Source organism: Osmia lignaria, chromosome 13, assembly GCF_051020975.1.
Source record: "Osmia lignaria lignaria isolate PbOS001 chromosome 13, iyOsmLign1, whole genome shotgun sequence".
NCBI lineage: Eukaryota > Metazoa > Arthropoda > Insecta > Hymenoptera > Megachilidae > Osmia > Osmia lignaria.
Window position 1 is genome coordinate 1,004,415 of NC_135044.1, and position 24,531 is coordinate 1,028,945.

General features: G+C 34.0%; 3 protein-coding genes across 6 annotated transcripts; 1 reads left to right on the forward strand and 2 right to left on the reverse strand.

Moving 5' to 3' along the window:
- Positions 1-235: 235 nt before the first annotated feature.
- On the forward strand, positions 236-9,685 carry LOC117602163 (excitatory amino acid transporter 1). Its single transcript, XM_034319798.2, has 9 exons — positions 236-506; positions 4,750-5,200; positions 5,273-5,636; positions 7,793-8,193; positions 8,271-8,465; positions 8,557-8,740; positions 8,819-9,247; positions 9,316-9,450; positions 9,538-9,685. The coding sequence occupies exons 3-9, from the start codon at positions 5,617-5,619 to the stop codon at positions 9,683-9,685; spliced, it is 1,512 nt and encodes a 503-aa protein (XP_034175689.2). The 5' UTR covers positions 236-506; positions 4,750-5,200; positions 5,273-5,616.
- Positions 9,686-9,778: 93 nt separating this feature from the next.
- Positions 9,779-15,583, reverse strand: LOC117602162 (peroxisomal N(1)-acetyl-spermine/spermidine oxidase). The gene is made up of 3 exons (XM_034319797.2): positions 15,001-15,583; positions 14,230-14,770; positions 9,779-14,149 (listed from the first exon to the last, which is right to left on the reverse strand). Exons 1-3 carry the CDS (start codon positions 15,182-15,184, stop codon positions 13,309-13,311), a joined length of 1,566 nt encoding a protein of 521 aa, XP_034175688.1. The 5' UTR covers positions 15,185-15,583; the 3' UTR covers positions 9,779-13,308.
- Positions 15,584-16,871: 1,288 nt separating this feature from the next.
- On the reverse strand, positions 16,872-24,531 carry Sara (Smad anchor for receptor activation). Of its 4 annotated transcripts, none has more exons than XM_034319793.2 (13): positions 24,011-24,531; positions 21,534-23,801; positions 21,378-21,457; positions 20,466-20,580; positions 19,693-19,884; positions 19,498-19,620; positions 19,139-19,303; positions 18,900-19,059; positions 18,420-18,835; positions 18,086-18,329; positions 17,886-18,006; positions 17,650-17,811; positions 16,872-17,555 (listed from the first exon to the last, which is right to left on the reverse strand). In XM_034319793.2, exons 1-13 carry the CDS (start codon positions 24,066-24,068, stop codon positions 17,400-17,402), a joined length of 4,260 nt encoding a protein of 1,419 aa, XP_034175684.2. In that variant the 5' UTR covers positions 24,069-24,531; the 3' UTR covers positions 16,872-17,399. The 4 variants fall into 4 exon arrangements, with proteins under 4 accessions (XP_034175684.2, XP_034175683.2, XP_034175681.2 ...); XM_034319792.2 differs by having other exon boundaries at positions 19,693-19,911; XM_034319790.2 differs by having other exon boundaries at positions 20,466-20,643.

Here is a 24,531-nt window from a genome sequence, read left to right on the forward strand (position 1 = left end):
AATTACGATTAACAATTAAAACTTTAACAGATTCGCTTACGATTTACCGCCTCTACATAGAGGATGTACGTCAATTGGTGGAGCTAGGGATTCGACTAGTGAACTATGATTGGTCGAAGAGTCGAGCCAAACTACGTGCACGCCAATCACGTTGCCCCGCTCATAAAACTCGCTGCTTTTTTGCTTCCCTTCAACTTCCCCACCACTCGCGCGCTTTTCGAACGTTTGGCTCAAATTACATACTCCTAGTAGTAGCACAGTCCCGCAACTGTCATCGTACGGTATACACGAAAGCAATGATATAACCAGTGAGTCGCCGTGTTGCACGTCTTTCTTGATTTTCCTATTATTTCAGCTGGAACCAGTCTGTTACAGTTCACGCAGTAAAAGTAATTATTTTCGTACACATTTTGTCGGCTACGAAATCGGCGCGTACTTACTGTGCATGCAAAGTGTTTTGTTTAAATCGCGAAATTGAAGAGAGACTTTCAACAAACTTCCTCAAGGTGAGAAACTCCATTGTAGTTTATCGATCGATAAATTAATCGTGAAGTTCGATTTTCATCAACTGTCGATACTCGTTCGAAGATTTTGTCAATTATCGACTGGTCTCGAAATGTCTGCGATTTCGATTACAAATTACACATTATTCTTGTTGCAATGAAAAAAAAGTGTTGTTACATGTATAAACTTTATTCATGAATGTCATCACTGCATTCCATTCGTGCTTGAAAAATGCAATTCTTATTAAATTATTCACAATTAAATGAAAGTGCAATTACAAGCAACATTACCATTGAAATGTAGGTTAAATTCTGTTTATACGTATTATAAAAAGAATGGATAATTCGTGATTGTTTTTAGAATGAAGTTTGCAAAAGACCAATGTTTTAGTTGGTTCTCGTAGAAAATGAAAATATCTATTGCACAGAAGAGAACCATCTAATTTCATTTATTACATATTACATCTATCATGTAATTTATGTTATGAACAATTGTTGGTAAGAAATTACCAAGGATAAATTTATCTCGGACTTTTCTAAGGCGTTACAAGAAGAAATTTGCGGTTAAATGATTGACAATTACATAGAAACTGCGATCAAATTACAGGGACGGCAACATTTGCGACGATTATAGTTGACGGTACCAGAGAACAGATAATTAAGTAATGCGATAATGGAACACGTGAAATATTATGTTACAATTAGTGAATCGAAGATACGAAGAGTAAAATTATATTTTCTAGGTTATTTAGATAAAATGTGTACTTAGAAAAATTATATAACACATAAACCACTTGCGTATACTAAAATTATTTTACAAAATATCAAAACCTCGATTTGGCTTCGATGTGATGTATGTCAACCGAGTCCTAATTTACGAGAAATGCCAAGGATATAAAACCCGTCAACCACTGTTTGCTACCTGTTTAAACATGCCACCTATGCAAACTCATATTTTATCCCGTATTAATTTTATCATAGATCAAACATATTTCTTTATGCATCTCTTTTGCAATAAGCTATTTATTTTGTCCTATTTGTTTCTTACTTTTGTACGATTTTATTGAAGCTTGTATAACTAATTTAGATTTTCATTTACATCGATTAATATTCAAATAAACATTACCCTTCTTGCATTCTTAGACGCAAAATCGTCTTATGTGGGCCTTGGACCTTGGGGAGCCCTAGGCGGCCGCCTAGTTTCCCTAGGCCCAGGGCTGGCCCTGTCCATTCTTCGTAAGGCGCATACGGTGCATCATTCGATAGGGGATGCATGACGCATAAGGTGCGTCGACGATCTTGAACATATTAAGTTATAGCCGAAAGGAAAATATATGTATAAATAGGCTCGAAATAAATGATTCGACGAGTGGAGAACATCAATTCGTCAAAGTATCGACAATATTGATAGAAGGCTATTGGTCGGAAATAGACGTATTCGACGGTTGGTCGAAAATAAACGTATTCCTTTGAGCTTGATGCTATGTCGCAGCATGTTTCTTGCTCGTTTATTACTTGCATCTTATTTCTGACTTCCCTATAACAGTCTGCTATCGGGTTCCGTCGTTTGTTCGTACATAATATTGCTGCTTCTGACCCTGTTAGATTGTATTTGTTATCTTAAATCAGACGAAAATAAGAAGCAATACATTTTTAACTAAACTCTTATTATTATAATAATAATTATACATTTAATAAATAGCTTATATTTTCTGCGGAGTCTTAAAAAATAACTGAAAAATTTGTACAATTTTTCTATTTTCCTTTTTTGATTCTTCACAATGCGTACAGCAACTAGTGCGTCACGATCAACATCGTTTACATCAGCGTTGCATAAGAATGTAATTGCGTTCTTGAATCGTAATTATTTGTATACTACGCTAACGTACTCGTTGATTTTGTTATTCGTGAATCGCGCAAACTGTATGCTGAGAAAGATTGAGTTTCATGGGAGTATCTTACACGCGCGAATGTCTTCTCTATTTTATACACATTTCTCATCGAGCTTGTCTTTTTTAAATAATTCAATAATATCAATGATATTTATTAAGGTGTTGCTCTTAGAAATGTAATAAGTAACTTTTTTATTTAAAGAGTAGAAGAGATCGGGTTTCTGGCAAATACAGTAAAACCTCTATAAGTCGTCACCCGGATAAGTCGTCATTTTAAAATTTACATGGTTTTTACTCCGCTTAAGTCGTCAAAATTTGTCGGTCCCTTGAGTGACGACCTATCGAGGTTTTACTGTACATTTTACAATTCTTACATCACGGTCCCGTTACAGGAATAAATTAATGGAATAGCAAGCAGTAGATACTAGAAGAACAGTTACACTTATTTTGTGACCTTCAAGCTTTAGATTCGTTTATCTTACGTTTTTTTTGATAAGACTGAGACAATTCTTAAATTGAGGCCGTGTAATCGCTGACCAGATCCGTGTTAAATCTATAATCATTCTTACAATTGAAGGTAATTCAGGTTTTTAATAAATATTAGTAAATTAGATGTTGAATAATCGTCCTGGGTACGAGTTATCTTCGTTTACAAATTGCAAAATAGTAAATGATTGTTGGAATATTATAAAATCAGTACAGATCAATCGTGAACATTTCGGTTATTAACACGAGGGTTAATTGAATATTATATAGGGCAAGCAATTTAGCAATATAATTGCGTGTAATGAGCGAAGAGTAGGGAGCAAAAGTAGCCCATTTACCTGGTTAAACGTTTGATTAACTCGCTAATAAAAAATTCAAAGAGCACCCTTTGATCTTGTGCTAAAAATGAAGAAGCAAATTATTAATGACAATTATAGTAAACTGAAACTTCTCTGATTATCACGATTGTTCATTTAAATTTGAAAAAACCGATAATTTAATTCCCTCAACTCTCCAAATGTTAGATTTAAAAAAAAAAGGAATCAATGACAAAGGACATCCAAAGTTTCCGCCCACGTATCGAACCCATCGTTCCTTGTATATCATCAACTGATTGCGTCACGATTAGCTTCTATAATAGTTCATTAAATCGCCGGTAATTTGTGGTTGTGGGGATATTTTATCTAGTATAAATGAATGAACATTATCGTTCAACACTTTAAACCCGCGACATGTTAAGGCCAATTTACGTGTCCGTTACACGATGAAAAAGTTGAATTAAAATTCATTTAGATTTAAAAACCAATGATACCTATAACTTCTTGTAAACGTATCAAATTATCCTTTGAGTAGGAACGCGCAGCTTTGTTTTGCATATTTTGGCTTCGAGCCATTTCAAATTTATGATCGCTTAACAAATATGCAAAGTAAACTATGCGAGTATAGGTGAGACAAGTTCGCGTGAATGAATAATTGGTTAACGCGTTGCGAGCCGTGTTTCTCTTCACGCCCCATCGTGTAATTGTTCTGTTGTAGTGACGAGTGTTAGAAGACAATAGAGAGATAATAATTCATTTTTCTTAACTCTTCCAATTTTCCTTGGTTTTACTTATTTTCTTGATTCACAAATCTGACCATAACTCCCATTCTGTCTGCCAACGAAATGGAACCGGTATGCTGAGAAATTTCTATCAAAAAGAAGGAGCATTTTACGATACGTTTCTCCCGCAAATGGGACGCAGTCAGATTCAAGTTTCGTGGAGGAAAGAACACGCTTAATGCTCTAGATAACAGGAGCAGAATTAAAGCTTTCTTCCTCTCGACACGCAACGATAAAAGTGTTCTATTTGCGACACTTTAATATCCACATTCGTGTCATTTTTTGATCGAGGATCAAATCCACATTTAGCTTATTCGAAGGGAACCCTAGGATTCTTTCCGTACAGTCTGCGAATTCATAAGCGCTCGTTCTTTATTGAATTCAGCGCACGACCCGACTCTCTAATCAATTATAAACTTGACCCATCTCGACCCTTCCGGTCAACGAGGAACACCACCGAGCATTACTACTTCCTTCCTACTTTCGAAACGCCTACCGAAAACAAGATTATCTTTGCTTACAACGTGCCAAAGAAATTAGGGTACCATCGTAGCTGATTTCTCTGACACGATTTCATGACAGAAAATTATTGCAAAATACCATGTATGATGCATCAAATTGAAGCTTAAACCTTGATTAATGCTAAAATACAATGGTCCACGCGACCCTGTCAAAATGAAATCCATAGTCCCTATATTCAAAGCAAGGAGGTAACAGTACACCCAGGGTAAATCTTAACACTAACTTCTTTTACTTCTTTCTTTTGCAGATCGATAGAGATCTTCAAGAACCGAGTAGCACCTTCGGAAGGTAAAAAATAATCCTCGAGCGAGGTCAACGCGTGCGATCATAAGCTTCGAACGGCTATCGGGTCCGTGCAAGGGACACACCGGAGGAAGAGGATTTAGTGGAAGTCGGAAGGAAGGGATCGGTGCGTGTATGATATCGGAGTAAGGGCAGAGGTGATCAGAGAGGAGATAGAAAGAGAGAGTAGGACAACCGACAAACAATAGACGCATAAAAGCCGGTGCTCTCCCGATGGGGTCGTAGTTACGGTGTATTTGTAATGTATCTGACGATGATAGGCCAGTACGGCAGGAAGAGATCGTCGTAGGGGGATCGCCATAGCTAATCGTACCACCCAAGGTGGCACAGATTGAGAGCTCTATCAGCACACATCCTCTTCTGGACTGGCAAGTACATCCAGCAACGTTCGACGCGTACGTACACGATTATCTTCGTTAATAGAACTTTTCCTTTCGTCTCTCACCTGTTATCTTACTTTTACACAGATGTGCTTGCTGCCTGAGATTGCTTACCGACTTCCGGATGTAAGCGGTGTCCTTTGGAACAACGGATAGAGCTACACTTTAAGGGGTTCAGATCACCTGTGATCAGCTTGAAAGACATTTACATTTCTAAGCGACAAAGACGCCTTTCTGTCGGTGATCAACGGAGCAACAGTTGCCGATCCCTTTCGTGCCACTTGACCTCTCTTGCTCGTTCCACGCCGCCTTCCCTTCCTCGTCGGGGCGCGACGCACCAGCCGCTTCCGGTTCACCGGAAGTGATACTCTGAGCGAACTGGTGACCATCGTCTTTCATCAGGACACGAGGACCGGGCAAACGCACGCATCATGGAAGTTGCCACTGAATTGTACGTACATCGAAATCTCTTTTTCTCTTTCGTTATCTCTTGGAATTTTGTTGACGAAGATCGTTTTAACACGTTGACTGCCACGGTGAAAATGAAGATTTCTTGTGGGACGTATCAAAGCTCTAATTATTATTAAGCATAGGAATAGTTAATTTTCAAATTTTCAACTTTGTATTTACTATTTTATATTATTTGTAGAATGACAATGTTATTTAAAATAATATTTTTCGATTAGTTTCTTTTAATTATTTAAGTATGTGTCATTTGCAGCACCGGTGGGTGACCCCCATGACACTCAGCGTGTTAATAGTGGCAAGTGTTGATGTTCATTAACGTACCTGGTTAATTAATTCATAGTACAAAAGTGAAACGCGGATTTATTAAGATGATATTAATAGGCGGATAAAGTTTCTCCTTTTAAACCGTGTAACTCACTTGCATCATCGTGTTTGATTAATGAATTTGCGAGAAGAGATACAATTACGAAATGCACCAAGAATTTGCGTGACTCAATAAAAGACTGCATTTCAATTTCTTCAATTATATCAAGAAGCTAAGGTTTCGACAGAAAATAATCTTTACTGAAACTCACAGAAAACGTTTGACACCAGTCGAGTAGCCGAAATAAGCGAACGAATTGGGCGTACGGCGAGAGACGTATCGTGAAAAGGCACAATTTGATAATTGGGTTGCTGGAGCCACTTAAGATTAATCCAATTTGTTAAAAATATTCGTCACACCAACGGAAGAGAAGATTGCAAAGCAAGCCTTTCGCACGGTACGAGAACAAACCATTGGACATGTAGAAATTTCGAAACGTTAAATGTGTTTCAGTCGAGCTAATAAAACCTGTCGATGATTCTGTCTCAAAAGACAACATATCTCAGAGGAAGGTCATCAACCAAACTTTCAAGACATGGATCGTCTCTCTTGAGGCCTACTTAATCCGAGGTCGCTGATAAAGACTCAATTAAATCATAACGAAGACTACTGACCCTTGTTGTTCGAGAAGGAATCAGTTACAAACTGATAAATATCGTCGATGATTAATTGGAGATTAATCTTTGAAAGGAAATCCTTTCGCTTCAGAATGTTAACACATTGAAACCCTAATTACTAAAGATATGAATAATTCATCTTCTGTTATTAATGTAATAGTAAAGGTGTTAAGCTAGTTGATTAGATTCAAACGTTATTCGCACACGCCTGAATCAAGACGCGCTGGGATATAATAATAGACCTGGGCAAAGTCATTGTCAATCATCGTGCTTTCCTATGCACGTAGCACAAAACGCTCGGCGCTTTACTAATTCCATCAGATAAATAACGTTTATCCCTTTGAAAATCAATGTTACTTTTTCTTTTCGCAAATGATTACTACACCACCACGTGTCCTCTTCATCAATGGACGTATTAAATATTCAAGGCCTTCAACCTTTCACATGGCTGAAACAGTGCCCCATTAAAAATCCTGTGGTACTATTTGTGTACCTTACGTAAACGTTGTTTCGCGAATGTTGATGGCCAAAGAAGTAACATGTTGGACTATTTCAACACACGAGAAAAAAAGAAGAGAATTCTTTACCGAGAAAATCATACGAAAACTATAAATAAGCGATGACTTAATATATCTAGTAAGCAGAAGTTTCTCCATCGTAAACACGTCTGATGAAGCTCTGCTATAATTTCAATTTCAATTAAATAAATTAAATTCTACAGTTTCACAGCTTTAGACGAAATGAAAAGAAACGATACTTTGCAACGCAATGTTTAAACACGGCTGATTGAAAACAAGGAACATTCATTGAATATGTAAGAGAGCAAGATGTTAAGGCCATCGTTTTTTCTACTCCTAGCGATCTCAATGATTCTAACGCAATATCTTGGTTCAACAGAACCGTTTTTTCTAACTGGCGTCAAAGTGACCGAGTTACGAGCCGCTACTCGTTAACACCGTTAAAGGATTAACTCTCGCAATTAACCCCTTGGAAGTTTAAATCGTTCGCTTTTGGAACGATAGATTCTTTTCCTAGAATTTTGTTTTTCTAGGTGACCGTTTATTTGCATCGATGATAATCGTGGAATTTATGTTTTCAGAGAATCCAATAGGTACCTATGGATTCCTATTACAACACATCCTTGTATTAATTTTTCAGATCTCCTTTATCAGGAGCAGACCCCCAATGCAAGATTGTAGAACGAACGTCCTACTATCCCCAGGATCCAAACAAGAGGCCAAAAACTAGGAGAGAGAAGGTTCAGTCATGTTTGAGGCACAACTCACTGACTATGCTCACCGTTGGTGGTGTGGTCGGCGGTGTAATCCTTGGTATCATACTGAGAAACATGCGGACGCAAGGATGGACAAAACGCGAGATTATGTACATCAATTACATTGGAGATCTGTTTCTGAGGATGCTGAAGAGTTTGATCTTGCCATTGATCATATCCAGTTTAGTCTCGGCTATAGGATCTCTTGATTTATCACTCAGTGGCAGGATTGGTGCTCGTGCTATCGTTTACTACATGGTGACCACTATTAGCGCTGTTATTCTTGGTCGGTGGATGCTTGAAGCTCAATTTTCTGATAATTAAATTGATGCGTCTTGTAACTATCTTGAACAATCCTTTCAGGCATCATTTTGGTAATCACGATACAGCCGGGGGTAGGGAACAACCCGGATATCAAAACGAAAGAACATTCACAGAACGTGTCCACTGTTGATACTTTGATGGATCTGGTGCGGAATATGTTTCCTCCGAATCTAGTGGAGGCTTGTATCTCTCAGCATAGAACTGAAATGCAGAAACCCCAAAACGCCAGTTCAGGTGAAGATGAATATGTATATATGTGTAGAATCCATCCATTATATCACAGCCAGTCCATCATCATCTCTATGATTCTAATTGTTTAACATAGTTGACATGGACAACTGGGAGCTAGTACAAAAGAGCGTCTCTGGGACCAACATCATGGGTTTAGTTGTCTTTGCTACAGTTCTAGGTATCACCCTAGGAAAAATGGAGCAACAAGGAAAACCACTGCTTCATTTCTTTGAGTCACTATCTAGTGCAATGATGTTGATTACTCACTGGGTGATTTGGTAAACGAATACTTGGAGTTTTTCTTTTCAAATTACTTCAGAAGATAAACATAATCTACTATAATTCTCCTTCTGCAGGTTATCACCCATAGGTGTCTTCTTCTTGGTAGGTGCAAAGATTACAGAGATGCAATCATTAGACGAAGTCGTTGCTCAGCTTGGAATGTATTTCCTCACCGTCTTGATCGGTCTCTGCATACATGGTTTCATAGTTCTACCGATTCTCTACTTCGTCTTAACGAAGAAGAATCCATACGTGTACATATCCAACATGGCACAAGCGTTGGTCACTGCCTTCGGTACATCATCCAGTTCTGCTACCCTTCCAATCGCTATTAATTGTCTGGAAGAGAGAAACAACATTGATCCTCGGATTACCAGATTTGTTTTGCCCATTGGCGCTACCATTAACATGGATGGTACTGCTCTGTACGAAGCTGTAGCTGCGATTTTCATTGCTCAAGTACGACAAGTTAGCCTTACCTTTGGTCAGCTGGTAGCAGTGAGGTAAATGAAACAATACCGAAGATATAAGATATTAGGATCAAAGTAATATATTATGGCATTTGTCCCAGTATCACAGCAACTGCTGCAAGTATTGGAGCAGCTGGAATTCCTCAAGCAGGTCTTGTGACAATGGTGATGGTGCTGGATACTGTTCGCCTCCCAGCTGATGATGTCTTCCTGGTTATTGCTGTTGATTGGTTGCTGTAAGTTTCTATCTTCATCCTCTCTTCGCAGGTTGAAGAAAAAAAGAAACGGTAGACATAGTGTATATTGGTTCTTTGAATTTCCAGAGACCGCTTTAGAACAACGGTGAACGTGGTGGGTGATTCACTCGGGGCTGGAATCGTGAACCATCTGAGTAGAAATGAGCTTGCATCGTTATCACATAACACACAGACCCAGAATGGAGCAGATCATCATACAACAACATCTATATGAGATTGAGATCGGTATTAATTGTTAGAATTCACTTGTCACGATAGCCGAAACGTTGCGCGTTCGCTTTCTTCTTCGACAGTTAAATGTTACACATTCCCAGGATAACTTGAAATTTATTGAACGAAGACGAAACTCTGTAAGCATAATAATATCTTCAGCAGTAACGCTGGTACCTCGTGTAGCTACTCAAGAAGTGATTTTGTTGATTGTTTTACGATGTTCTGAGGAAAGGAATGTTTTATATTTAACTTAATCTAATTCCAGCTTCGTTCAATTAGGATAAAAAGATAATCGAAGGATCTGATCATGTTTTAATGGTCGTGTTCAGTTGGTTGTATGATAAGTTGCTAATTCCTAGATTTGGTTTCCAAGTTTTGTTAAATTTCCATAAAACACAATTCTTGTCTGAATCTTCTAAGTTTCAGTATAGCTGGTTAATTAAGAGGGATTTTGAAAATCTTCTATTCTTGAAGTAACATTACATGTATAATGTTATACGCCTATACATGTACAATGAACATATTACTGCCTATGTGTTCTAATTTATTCTAAAAGTATTCTTTTTTTTATCTTGTTATTTTTGAATTTATTCATGACGAAACATCATTCTCTTCTTGCGAACTTGAGATAAAGAAAGGGAAGAGATGCTTTAATCAAAGTTGCAATGCAAATATTTGATTCCAACATTTTTTAAATTAAAATAACACATGATTTCTAGGAACATACTTGAGATGTGTCAAATCCAATTGTACATGGTTGATTTAGGCACAATATTAGTACCAATGATAGCTGTGCATACTAAACTATGATCCGTATTTTAATCTTTGTCTTCCATTGCTACAGTATGACCTATGATAGCATAATTTACTGTTAGTGCAATATAATTCAGTTAACATAAATTGACATAAGTAAAACTTAATAATAAAACATGTAGAGCCTAAATTTTAGACCAGAGAGTTATAAAATCATCTTCTAATTAATTTTTAAATACAAAATAATTATAAATGTGTTCAATTTTCATTAGATTTGTATGATTATAAAGAGATGCAGAAGAGAAGTTGTTTCATGCTAGTAATATCTTGTAGAAATTATAAAAATATTATGGTATTTGAAATACCTCACTGCACTAGACAGAAAGTGTTCAACTAATAACTAGAAAGTAAAGAAATGTATTTTATTACTCTTTAACAGAAATACTAAACAATTATTATATATATTCCTTTATACAGTTACATTGGTGCATGCAGTGAATGTAACTGGATAGTCAATTTATATTTTTAATTTATTTGCTATATTACACTTTATATAGGTATAACTTAAGTTAATTAAGTTGAAAGATAATTAAGTACTATATTACATTTACTTTGCAGTAACATTGACATATTCTTCTTTAATTCTTGTTCAAAAACATTTATGAGACTTCACTGCAGAAGAAAATTGAACAATTGTATACTTATGTATACAAATATGAAAACAATACAAAATAATAATTAATATTCAGAGCTTGTACACACATATAATAATTGAATAAAGTTTTAGGAAAATTTTGATTCAAATATTATTTGGGATACTACACATTATGGCACATTTTGGAAGCATTATATTGTTTATTTTTTCAACCAGCTAATTTGATTCTTTATATTGTCATGCTTTTTCTTTTTACAAAACTAATAATTAATGATTAACAGCCAGTTTGAATTTGATTAAATAATTTTTTATTTTATATTCTGTAAAATTAGTTGTATGTAGTGAATGACTATGAATGAATTGCTAAAAGGTTCAGAACTATAAGTTAGCTTTTTCTTATGTCACAGTTCTATAAAAAATTTATCAATACATTAACTTTTTTATTCTTTCTTTTTTAATTTTTTACTTAACCCTTTTGAAATAATAATCAAATCTTCTTAATGCCTGGCACTCTAACTAATTTGTGATGAAGTAATTAGTGTCTTAATTGCGATAATACAATGTAATGTTTATTAATTTTCAACAATATATATCAATTTAGGGAAAGCTAACTAATACCATATTGCCCAACAGCAACCCAAGTTATGGGATGTGTTTAAAGTTAAGGCATGATTCAAACAATTGTTTGTATTATCATAATTAATCTTGTGAATTGATGTACAGTTACACTTTGTAATCAAATTCTGAGTAGAATTTATGTACCTGTACGTAATTAAGTAATGCCATAGTTGCTTAAAAATATGCTGTATAATATTTATTTGTACAATAAATGTACAAACTGACAATAACAATAAATTTATTGCTTACTTCTAAACAAATGTCTGAAATACTTGAACTTTTCAGCCGTTTTATTTCAGCAAATGATATATCATCACTATTGTGCTAACAAAATAATTCTTATCACAGTGAAAATGTGCTTTTGTAACATGATTGAAAATAATAGATTTTGTAATTTTCAGACACCAATTTTTCTTTAATATTTAACATCATTTGTTCCTTCTCTCCATCTTGTAGGAGGTATTCAGGTGAACTTAGAACATGAAATAATTATTTAAGATACCTATTGAAAACTGTTTATTTCAATTCTAATACTGTCTGTGCATAATTTATTTTTATTTGGTTTATCAATTACATTTCAATTTGCGTGTTTCCATGAGTTAATCGTAAGTGGCAGTTACAAAAAAATAAATCTATCTGGAATCTTGGAAATTTGAAATGTATATACTACAAAAGAACTTTGAAATAGTATTAAAACAGTAATATTGCAAAAATTTCTGTCACGTTTTAAACATAAAGGACACTTCTATTTATTTATTTGGTCACCTACTCTATTGTCTTAATTTCAAAAAGATATGCAAAAATGATCTATGCAGTAGACTGTTATTGGATTTATTGCAAATTGATCATGGTTTTACGCACGTATAATTAAAATGCTTAACACAATATGACTAGATAAAATGCACTTTGTTATAATACTTCAAAGTAAAAAACATACTGAAAAGAGGAAATACAAATGTAAAAAGCTGTGATTAGGAAATTTTTGCAAAAGTTTGCAAATTCTATTTCTTCTATATGCATAGCAACTAACATTGCTATATTTTCTATGGAAACATAAATGTTTGATGCCATTTCTTTAAAACTGAGACCATGTTATCCTAACATCTCTCGTTATTTTACAAATGTAAATGGGACAGCAAATATATTTTCGTTATTTAATACGATAGCTAATAATCACGGACGTCTGAATTAATAGCTATTAATTTGTTTGATAAAAAGCACTTTCGATGGCATTGAATATATATCAAAAACTTCTGTACTAAATGTTAGGTGACCCCATAAAATGAAGTTTCGTTTTGCAATGCAATTTCAAATTATCATTCCTTCCTTGATTATTCAGAAAGGTATGATAGTATTTAAAATTGACAAATGCACGTTTATAAAGTCTTAAAATTTCAAACAGGCATTGTTATGTACATAATATAAACAATTCGCTATAGTATTTACAAAATTAAAATAGTTTATACGTTTCGCTTAATATTAAACACCTATAAATCACAATTGTTATCGATCTCGACAGTGTGTAAAATATTGTTCGTACCTCGGTAATAAATTGTGCTCAATAATGTGTAAACGTCGACAAAGAACGATTTCAATGTTTAGTTCAAGGAAATTCCTTGTATCCACGAACTGAGATCGCTTGTGTCTTCACAACTGAGACTCAACAAATTTTTCTCATTCTTTTGCGATTCTAGAAGTGCTTGGGCAGCAGTTCGGCCAGTTAAATATGCTCCATGTACAGTACTATAAAAGGAAGAATGTGTATGTTCACCTGCAAATGCTACAGCAATTTTTGTAGGATCATCCTCTTGAAATATAGGCTCAGCTAAACGATTAATATCTAATTGACTTGCTCCAACAGCCATAGCAGTGTAGGAACCGCGCGTATACGGCTGTGAATGCCACGACGTGTGCAAACAATTCTTTGGTGCCGGCACAAATGGATCGTTAAGAAATCTTCTCAATATTGATGTGCATACATCTGCGACTTCTGCACCACTTAACTTCTCCATATATTCAGCAGCCTTTCCTGATATCCATCCCAACAACAAAGTTTCTGAAATTTTCGTAAAAGAATATATCTTCCTAAACCACGTTTTACTAACATCTTGTTTCTCCTCTTCTGTCAATCCTCTGTCATCCCACAAAAGCATAACTTCGGATACGCCAGGATTCAAAAATGGTCTCTCATATTCCAAAAATATTTTATCTACAGTACCAAACAGAAGTCTATCTATGGCTTCAAGTTTGTAATTTGGTAGAGGCGGTTCAAATATATCGTTAGCATTTTCCTTAAGTACTCCTAATGGCAATGTACAAATTACTTGTTCTGCTAGGATTGTTTTTCCATTTCCACACTGTATTTCGATACATGTATTTGTATTACTGGGTGTATTATTATCGTTATTTGCATTGTCCGCACATTTCTTTCTTTGCCACCTATAATTAATATTCTATGAAAATAAAAATTGATTTTCTTCAAGCTTCTTAAAATGTAAGGAATGTCAATTTTTCTTTACCTTATTTTAGTAACTACGTGTCTAGTTAAAATGCTAGTTTTTGGTATGTGTTTTGCAACTGGTTCCAATATAGCACTGTATCCATCTGGAAGACTAATATTTCCACCCTGAAGTTCTGCATAAGAGCCCATTTCCAAGAGATCAACATCTTCCATGCTATCACAGCCAGTAATACAGGTCTCTCTTTTAAGTAAACAATCAAACAATAGTTGTCTAATTTTTCTTTCTTCAACTGGTAACGAGGATAAATAAATTTCAGCTTCCAGTGCTACGTGTGCTCCAACACTGGTTATACCATCTGGAGGGCTATAAGAGCTTAGAAAGTACTCTTCACATCTTCTTAGAAAACATACATAAGCTTCATAAATTTCTTGTAAAACTGGAAAAGGCAATTGTTTTCCATCTTCCATAGCTGCTACTACTTTATGAGGCCTTGGTACACGTACGATATTTATTAATCCATTTGCCATTGCTAATTCAAACATTGGATTTCCTAATACTCCATGAATCCAGTTTGCTCCTAATTCTACCTTCTCATTGCCTGTATTAAAAAGCATATCATATCATAGCCTATCATACTCTATTTACAATTTAATTTTAAATTAGAATCTTAACTAAAACACAATAAATTTTTGGCATTTAATTCTAACATATAAAATATTCATTAGAAGAAGTAATAGATTTCTGTGATTACGATCAAAAACTAAACTGAGTAATCGAATGCTTATTGATTATTAACAAAATTTGAAAATAGGTTAAGTAAAAATTTACCGAGTTTTATGGCAACGATCCGACCACCTATCCGGCCTCGCGCTTCGACAATCAAAAAATCAGTTTCGTGATTTTTTAGTAAGTGATTCGCGGCCGATAATCCGGCCATACCAGCGCCAACAATTAAAATTTTACACTTAACTTTATCATCTTCTGCCTTCTTCGTAGATTCCGCCATGATCATACCATATCAGCTGTCAATGCTAAAACGTACTTGAACAGCTTATTAAAATTTATTTGCAGAAAATTAGGCACGAATATATCTCCATTTCAACAATTTCATTTTCTAGCAGGATTATTTTAAGATTCTTTATAAGAAAATAAGGGTACTTAGGACTTTTCGATGTCTTCGACTTTCAAGCGCATCAGAGAACACGATACACATTTCTAATTATTTTTTTTTATCACTTGATTTTTTACGTGCCTCATTTTAAATTAAATATCTGAACATTATATTATTCGTTTAATAAGAGACCATACCTCTTATACGACGAGTTTTCGTTCGTTTTATAGTATTTTTCACGAGAAAATAATACCATCAGATGAACGAATTTTAGTTTTGTTTGCGCATGTTGGCTCTGATTGGTTCTCTGCTACCAAGGTAACGCGCAAGCGCCGTATGGCTGTAAGCAGTCGTAAGCCACGCTGGGCAGAAAGTATATTCGGTGATCATGAACTTGTAAATTATGATTCATTACCTTTGTCGTTTAATAAGCCGTTCCGTTCCTATATTAGTATATTTTGTCCACCGTATATATGGCGGATGCAATAGAAAGTAAGTCATGGTGGGATAGCGCTACTGGTTAGGGAACTTTCTGAGCTCAGTCGAGCTGCGCGAAGTAATACTATTCTCTCGTGAAAAGTACTGTACACATTGTGGCACTCGCCAACATATCCAGTTGTGTTATGTTTACGTTTAGTCAGCTTTCGACCTTCGATGTTATTATTTAATTCCTCTATTCATATATTTTCATCTAACGTGTGTATAACCACGAAGTTAAAAGTAAGATTAGTAAGTAAGAATAATACAATGAATTATTTAAAATATACAAAGCATTCTCCTACAGAACTCTTTTATTTACTGAAATCTCAGATGTTCGTTGAGTTACAAATTTTGGCTTGTCTCTCAGTTTGAACTGTATGTTATACTATTAACTTAAATATTCTAGATCTATTGTATATAAATTTTTGCAGTCAAGACAATTTACTGATGTTATACTTAATTTGTATATTTGGTTCATTGTTTTAAACAATTTTCGAAAGAGTAAAATAAACATTACAAACTGTGTTCGCAATCTTTTAGCATATAAATTTATGTTTACATATATTACAATGCAAGCAATAAAAAGTAAGATTCTGCATTCTTAACATACATGGATTTCGTTTTTTACATTTTTAATAACAAATATATACATTTACATGTTGATCATACTGACTACAAATTCAAAAGCTGTAACTAAATGTTCTTATTGTAAATTCTTGGTATAATCCTTGTTTATCCACATATTTCTCTGATATTTTAGCTTCCCTGCAGTATTTTTTCAACAAGATGTAATTTAACATGATTATAAAGTAGTTAAAACATAAACATGTTGAAATTGTACAAAAAAAATGAAATTTGCAAAAATGTACATGTATCAAGAGAAATTTTTGTATATATTAATTATTGTTAATCTTTTCAAGAAACGAAATCTATACAGTTACAGTAGGATAGATATAATATTTAGCTTTTATACATATGTACAGACTATTATTAGCAACTACACAGAACTTATTCACACATGTTATAAATATCATAATAAGTTTCTTCTCATTTACTAGAATCTTGAATGAGTTGAAATTCATATCAATAACTATCAGCTTTGAAAAACCTTAGAATTGGCAAAGCACGCTAACAAGCAAGTGTAAGGTAAAATATAATAAGAAATTATTTTTCAGATACCACAAGTAACAATAAAACAAATATATTTACATAATAACAAATAAGGGTATTTGATTTTGATTTGTGGCGCACATTTTCTTATCTAGGCTTCTTTATAAAATTTATACCTACATGTGACATACAAAACATGTAGTATCTATTTCTTCCAATAGAAGATATAAATAAGTGAGTTTCAGAAACCATAGGATAAAAGCTAATATAACTTAAAGACAATTGAAATTACTTAACTTTAAATTCACAATGTTTTCCTTGCTGAATAATGTGCTTGAACATGATTCCATATACTTTACAATATACGCGTGGCTTTTATAGATTAGTACTTGGTTAGAAAATATCCTCTTCTCATTTCAAAAGATCTATTTCGATAGCTCCACGAGTCTGTAAATTGTACATACATTTCGAGCATACAAACAACGCGGCCTTTATATTAAAACGGTTAACAAAACGAATCCAAGTTTCAATCGTCAAGTATATAAAAAATCAATTCAAGCACAGTGTGTGTATCCTGACTGCTTTGTGCTGCTTTATGCAGGACTTGAATTAGCTCGTTGTCCAAACTGTTCATGTAGATTGGCGGTAGTTTCATACCTTCACTACCTGCTTCATAACCCACCTAATATTTATAACATAATTATAATTTTATTTCCTTAGAAGAAATTGTATTATTTAGACGAGCATTATAATTAAAAATTATAATTATAACCTACATTATCAGGATGAACGGTTGTTCGTACACCAAGTTTAGTTAAGCCAGCATTAGCCAGAAGATCCAGCAACTTCACTAAAGCTGTACATGTTGCTTTTGCTATATTTCCCGATAATTTATTTATATCCACTGGGTCGTGAACGCCATTTGGATGATCATCAGACTTTAAGAAACAAAAATAATTTGAAAAGCATATAATTTAAAATTACAGAAAATTAAACTAATATCTGAACACACCTTAATAATAAATACTTCCGTCCAACGAATAAACCTACTCGTTCCTTTATAATCGGTACCATTATGTACCCTAATCGATGGAATACCATCCATTTGCTGTCCATCAATGGGACTTTTAACTCTAGAATTAAATAAAATGACATTTTATAACTCTAAAATCAATCAATATGTAGAGCCAAAATAACTAGAACGATATTTACCCTAAGTTGAATTGCAAATCATTATCGACCCATTTTATATTCACCGTTTCATCCGGTTCGAGTGCTCCTTGTCGACCGCATCCAATTGAAAAATCTTGCATATTTTTTAGAGCAGCTTTTAAGGCTTCCATTTTTTCTGGCATTATCTCTACCATTAACCCATCCTCTACTATACTTGACTTTGCTGAAAGACCCATTGATGACTTCAATGCTCCGTTAATGACGATGAAACTTGTACCCGTCACTAAATCAAAGATTTAGAATTAATAAAAAAAAAAATAATTATACATTTTAATCAATTTTTTCCCATATTCAGTATCAATGAAATACACACCCGTTCTTGGTTTATTATTTATACTTATCGCTTGTGTTTGGTAACTGCTTTCATCACCTGTATTGGTTTGAATACAAACTAAATGCGAGTCGGCAGCTATGCTGAAGTTTGAGGCGTATGCTAATACATGATCGTTTGAATTATTTAACCCTTTGATCACTTGATCGTAGCGATTCTTTGGAAACATTACATCAGTCATTCTATTCCTTAAATGAATGGTCAATCCTCTTACACCTGGTAACGTGTATCCAAAGTTTCTGAAATCTGCCAACACTTTCATAACCGTATGTCCGATTTCAAAGTACAACGCGTCTCGAAACCGAACAGAAAATAAGGGACAGGGATAGTAACGATACTCTGCTCCAAGGCGTAAAACAAGACGTAACGGAAATACCTTCGCCCATGGAGTTTCCCATCTAAAAATTGAGAAGAGACGAATTACAATTCATAATCGTTAATTGAACTTTCGATAAAACAAACCTGTGAACTAGAAGACCAAACAAGAACGGAGCAGGAGGTAATACAATTTTTTGTAAGCATTGTAGGGTTTGACGAATGAACAAAAATCCTGCATGCTCTCGAGAACCTAACAGATTGCCTCCCTGGCACACTGAGAATCCCAACTCGGATACAGTATTACCTACATTAAGATTACAATTGCAAATCAAATAAATAAATTACAATGCAATTAGAATAAACTGTAAGCAAAATTAATGAACCTTTAATAGCTTCTAGGTACAACTGATTAATGAAGATGAGCAGATCTTTTGGTATCTTGGTTTCATCAGGTAAAACTTCCACTAATAATATAACTTCGTCCTGTCCAACGCAAGCCAGTCCTTTTGATGTGATGTTCCAACACGTTTTATTTATACAGCAATTTACTATAAAATTGAACTGATTAATATTTATTTTAAACTTAACATTCCAAGTACAGTAAAACCTCTATAAGTCGTCATTTTCCTTTCCTCAACATTTTAAAATTTACATGGTTTTTACTCCGTTTAAGTCGTCAAAATTTCTCAGTCCCTTGAGTGACGACTTATCGTGGTTTTACTGTATTTCAATTTATACTTACAAGTCAATATTTTAACACAGGCATAGAGATTTCGGTTAATTGCGAACATGATAGGTGGCTCACATTCATTTTTCAGTGTTCTGTACAGGAGACCCTCGTCCGTTACAGCATGATAAGATACTTCTGTTTTGTTAAATGAAAATCCGTATAGTATTAACACAGGTTTGATGTATCGTAAGCAGTATTATTACTTACGCCCTTTATGTATCGTTACAGTTGGTGGAAGGACATTAGGATCCTGTGGCACGTAACTTTCAGTGGCTGGATCCAAACGTGGCAAGTTCTGTCGTTTGGCTGAAGTATTTGGTGCAGAGGATCCAGGTGTTGGTATCCTCTTGTTTCCTGACTTCCGGTAGGGTGGTTTCAAATCCCAGGACATGTCTAATTCTGTCAGGTCACAGCCAGGCCTTATTCCTGTGTTTTAGTTAGAGGTGCATAAAACCAAAACAAACAGGAGGGAGCAGGTCCAGTGACAGGGTTAAACGTTTTATGGGTATAAAATAAATGAAAAAATCATACTGGATATGGGAGTGTAACTTCAACTCAAAAAACTAAAAATGCAGTAAGGTGTGTTAAAGTAGAAATCAAAATGTAGTGTTATTGCACAAAGATGCAATTGTGTGATATTACATGTTAATTACATGTGTAATTATAAAATGCTTCAAAATTCCCCATAGCATATTACGCCTGGTAAACAAACTTTATTATAAATCAATTTCAATGTTTATGAAATATTCAAAAATCAAAATATTTATTTATTCTTAAGCTTTTGAATAAATCTAAGCATCGTATATTAGCACATTGTTGACCGGTCACGAGTTAACTCGTGTTTGCACTTGCATTATCTATTTCAGTTTATGAAACCCAGGGCATAAAATAATAGTCGGTGATATGAGATAGTTTCTGTGTAAAATTACCGGTCAACAATTTGTTAGTAGAATTATTGTTGTATGGAAAATTTTACCTACCATCACTGAACATGACCGACTTTGAAACTTCAGGCCGACTCTTTGTACCACCTTCCCTTTTGAGAACTCCAACAGGTACCATAACAGTGGGTGGTGGTGGTAATCCGCCAGCTAACTGTTGCAAGGGTGGTATAGTTGAACAGTACTCCATGGGATTATTTGGATTAGGCTGTCTCCCCTATAACCATTTGTCGAATACTCCTAACATTCACGTTTATTTCTTTATCCAGCAAACACAGATTATATGTATGGAACAGTATAATATCCCTTAAATCATTATATTTAATTAATTAAATCAAAATCACTTCCAATCAAGAAAATTATTCTGTGCTTACTGGACAGTTACTACAATTAATATACAAAGCAAGCAAGTAATTTTTTACAAAAAATGCTACAGTTAAAAAACATGCTTTACATTTGCAATGCACAATTGATACATGACAAACGAAACAAGAAATATCTATAACGTATCAGAAACATAATGCAAATAGGTAAAACGTACTGTTATAATTTTTCATAACACTCTACTAATCAAAATCTTGAAGATTCAGTTTCTTAAACAAGAAAGAAGTATTCAACAAGTTGTTATAGGTGATTACTAAACTTATTGCTAACACTTAGATTAAGTAAAATAATGGTTCATTTAAATTTACTTTCACTAAAATAAGAATAGGCTATGTGAGAAAATAATTATAAAGGTATTAAAACTAATAAAAAAACGGAAAGTCATTAAATATGTATATTGAATAAGAATCTAATCAGGCATTCAGTAATTGCAAACAGCTACTGTTGTTTTATATTGCATGGGCACACAAGGTCATGAAATGTTAACTCTCTCTAACAGAATTAATGGATTTATATGCACAAAAGATACATAGCAAACTTGTACAAAATAGTATGTATTTAACATACCTGGGGTGAATTAATATCATTATTATTTACACAGGTAGAGTAACCAGAGGACCATTCTCCTATACTTTGCTCTGATTCAGCTGAAAATGAAAAATTTAATTTTATATAAAATAACTATTTGATATTTTAAATGATATCTCCATTCGTCTCAGTTACCTTTTGTAAGAAGCTGATAACAAGAAACACAAACTCGTGAATTAATGTTTCCTTGATATTCTAATTTATACTTCATATTACAACATTTGCTACATAACACTTTTCCGCACGCGCGACAATGATGCCGTCTTTTCATTACTGTAAACTTTACATCACACAACATACAGCTAGGTGCATCGCTGTCAGGCACCCAAAATGGAGGTTGCTTCCCCAAAATGGAATTAGTTTCTGGTATAGAATTATCTAAAATATCTGGTGAAGATCCTTGATCTTCTTTAGTACCATCAACATTTGATTGCACATGAGCTGACGGTGTATCACTTGTAGAACCAGCTATTTGATGTTCATTGGTATTATTAGTTAAAACAATGTCTAAGGTTTGAGGACGTACTGGCTTCTCTGATTCACCACTGCTATCACTTACATTTAGTCTTGTGGATGCTTCCATAGATGTAGACATAATATCATCGCAATTTTTTGTTTTATCATTTAACATAGTTATCTCAGCTGTCATTACATGTTTCTCTTCAGAAACATTATCAACATCACCTTGGATTTTCAATTCACAAGCTTGACTGTATTGTGAAGGATTTTCCTTCTGGGCTTTTAGGTGAATATCAGTTTTACCATTACTGAGTGACCCCTGGTTAATATTTAAATTATACATACAGTGTTCCTGACTAACTTTAACATTTTTTGCATTAGGCAAACATTCATTTTCTGAAGTTACACTACTGTTTTCATGTATCATATTATCATCTTTAATGGTCTGCAATGATTTGACTTCTTTGTTACTTATATTACCATCTTCCAATTCATCAGTGAATTGTGAATTTTGTTTTTCTATTACATTAGTTAACATTTCTTCTGTTTCATAATCAGTTACTGAAATGTCGGTTTCATGGCTGAATTCTTTTTCTGTCGTTTCAGGAGATTCTACAATTAAATCTTTAGAGACATGCTCTACAGTTTTACCCTCGTCCATTTGATCTGGAAGAATATTGTGTATTGTATCTTCTAACGTAATTTCATGTGATTTGTGCACTGAAACATTTTCATGTTTCTTACATTCCACATTTAATTTTTCCTCCTCCTCTAATTCTATTAAATACTTGGTTAAATCATCTTCTGATAAATTCTCAATGTTATTAAATCCAATTGGCTTATCTGCTACATTTAAACTGTTCCCATGTTGATCAGATGAATCAAAGTCTCCCACATTTAATTTTATTTCATTTTCTTCTAACTCCAATGTAGAATTACTTTCATATTGATGACTTTGATTGTAAGTACTCTCAGGTATAGAATCATTTTCTTGGCTTCCAATATTGCTATCTTCTTGTACACTATCAGAATGTGCTTTATATACAGCTTCTGCTTTATTACTCAATTCAGTATGTATTTGGTTCAATGAAACTTCTTTCAGAAGCTCTTCCTCGTGTTTTATTTCATCAAAACTTATTGCATGAATGTTAGGGTCCTCTTTAATATCATTCTCACACGTAATAGGTGCTTCTAATGATATAGGCCCATCTTCATGACTTGAAACAGACGATTCTCTAGTTACACTAGTTGCATCGGCTGTTTGATTAAACACTATGCTCTTATCGCTATCTTTAATGGAGCTCTGAACAAAGTTAGATGTCTCATTACCATGATAAGCAGTTTTAGACTCTAAATTAGAATGCACTTTCTGTTCATTCAATACAGAATGGATACAATCTGAACTTCCAGGTGGTGCATTTATATATTCATTCAAACTGCTAAAGACATTACTAACACTGGGCTTTAGATTACACTGATTCAATTTTTTACCATACCTATTGTCAATCTTTGGACTGTTACTATCATTTTGTTGCTTTTGCAATAATTTTTGCGATATGTCATTGTATACCGTTGAAGGAACTTGTTCGGAATCATAAGATGGTACAGACTGTTTTTGTATAACTTTACTGTCACTTACATAATCTTGTGTATAAAATTGATTTACACCTTCTGTGCCTTCTATTATTGTTTCTTCTTTACTATACTCTAGACTGTCAGGAATTGCATCCTTTTCGCTTACAGATTTACTTCTTGCATTTATCTGCTGTGTATCCTTATGTCTTTCTGAAGTTGATACTATATCCAATTCCTTGTTAGTATTTTTAGAATCTATTAAGAGATAATTGTAGGGTTTTAAATTTGAAGGTTCCAAGTTACATTTAACTGTAGATGATGACGCATTGTTTGCTGAAGAATTAACAGATGCTATTTGCTCTGCACAATCTGAAAAACATTCATTGTATCAATAATCTATTTAAAACACACAGTTTATTCAAGAAAAATTTTATAAAATGTATCAATTAAATAAAAATGTATCATTTCATATTATAGTTATAACCAACGGTTTTGATGAAAAACTGTTTGAAATTGTATCAAAAGTCACGAAATTACCTATTAAGAGAGAAATTAAAAAAATAAAGGATAATTCTCACCTTCATTAAACTCGAAATCGTCCAGAACTTTGTCTAAATCAACAGCAAATTTTTCCATTGCGTCGTACGTATTAGTTACAATGATCGTATGGTCATTTAATAAACATTTCTACCCAACTGGTTAAATACAATTCCATTAATGGTATCCGTTGAAAAAAATGTACGACGTAATTTTGGAATTTTCTGTCAGCTACTTGTCGAAAATAAATTTAGACAGAGAATGTTAAACGTTGGTCGATTGTCACGTTACTTGTATGACATTTTCAATTATTTAATAAGCCTCCCACGGCTGATAAGTCATTCCGCGTTACAAATTAGTTTGCATTAGGTGTCTTTAGTCAGCGCATATATTTTTACAAATCGGTCTTTCTTCATTATCTACGAGATGCAGCTGTGACATTAGAGAAAAATGGGACGACAAGAATGTTCTGAGTCACGTCGAAGAAAATGAAACGCAAAAATAAAAAAATTAACCATAAATTTTCGATTATCACGTGGATTAATTGACAGCAGAATAAGTT

Bases quoted from the DNA above. Each gene is read 5' to 3' on its own strand.
- Sara (XM_034319789.2), bottom strand. From the start codon at position 24,068: ATGGAAAAATTTGCTGTTGATTTAGACAAAGTTCTGGACGATTTCGAG. The intron at 18,836-18,899 runs GTTTGTTTTATC...CTCAATTTTTAG, and splicing joins TTTGGTCTTCTAGTTCACAG to ATGGGAAACTCCATGGGCGA. The intron at 17,812-17,885 runs GTGTGTTCAGAT...TGTTTCTTAAAG, and splicing joins CGGAAGTATTTATTATTAAG to TCTGATGATCATCCAAATGG.
- LOC117602163 (XM_034319798.2), top strand. From the start codon at position 5,617: ATGGAAGTTGCCACTGAATT. The intron at 5,637-7,792 runs GTACGTACATCG...TTAATTTTTCAG, and splicing joins ATGGAAGTTGCCACTGAATT to ATCTCCTTTATCAGGAGCAG. The intron at 9,451-9,537 runs GTAAGTTTCTAT...TTGAATTTCCAG, and splicing joins ATTGCTGTTGATTGGTTGCT to AGACCGCTTTAGAACAACGG.
- LOC117602162 (XM_034319797.2), bottom strand. From the start codon at position 15,184: ATGATCATGGCGGAATCTACGAAGAAGGCAGAAGATGATAAAGTTAAG. The intron at 14,771-15,000 runs GTAAATTTTTAC...TTTTTAATACAG, and splicing joins GATCGTTGCCATAAAACTCG to GCAATGAGAAGGTAGAATTA. The intron at 14,150-14,229 runs GTAAAGAAAAAT...TATTAATTATAG, and splicing joins CACGTAGTTACTAAAATAAG to GTGGCAAAGAAAGAAATGTG.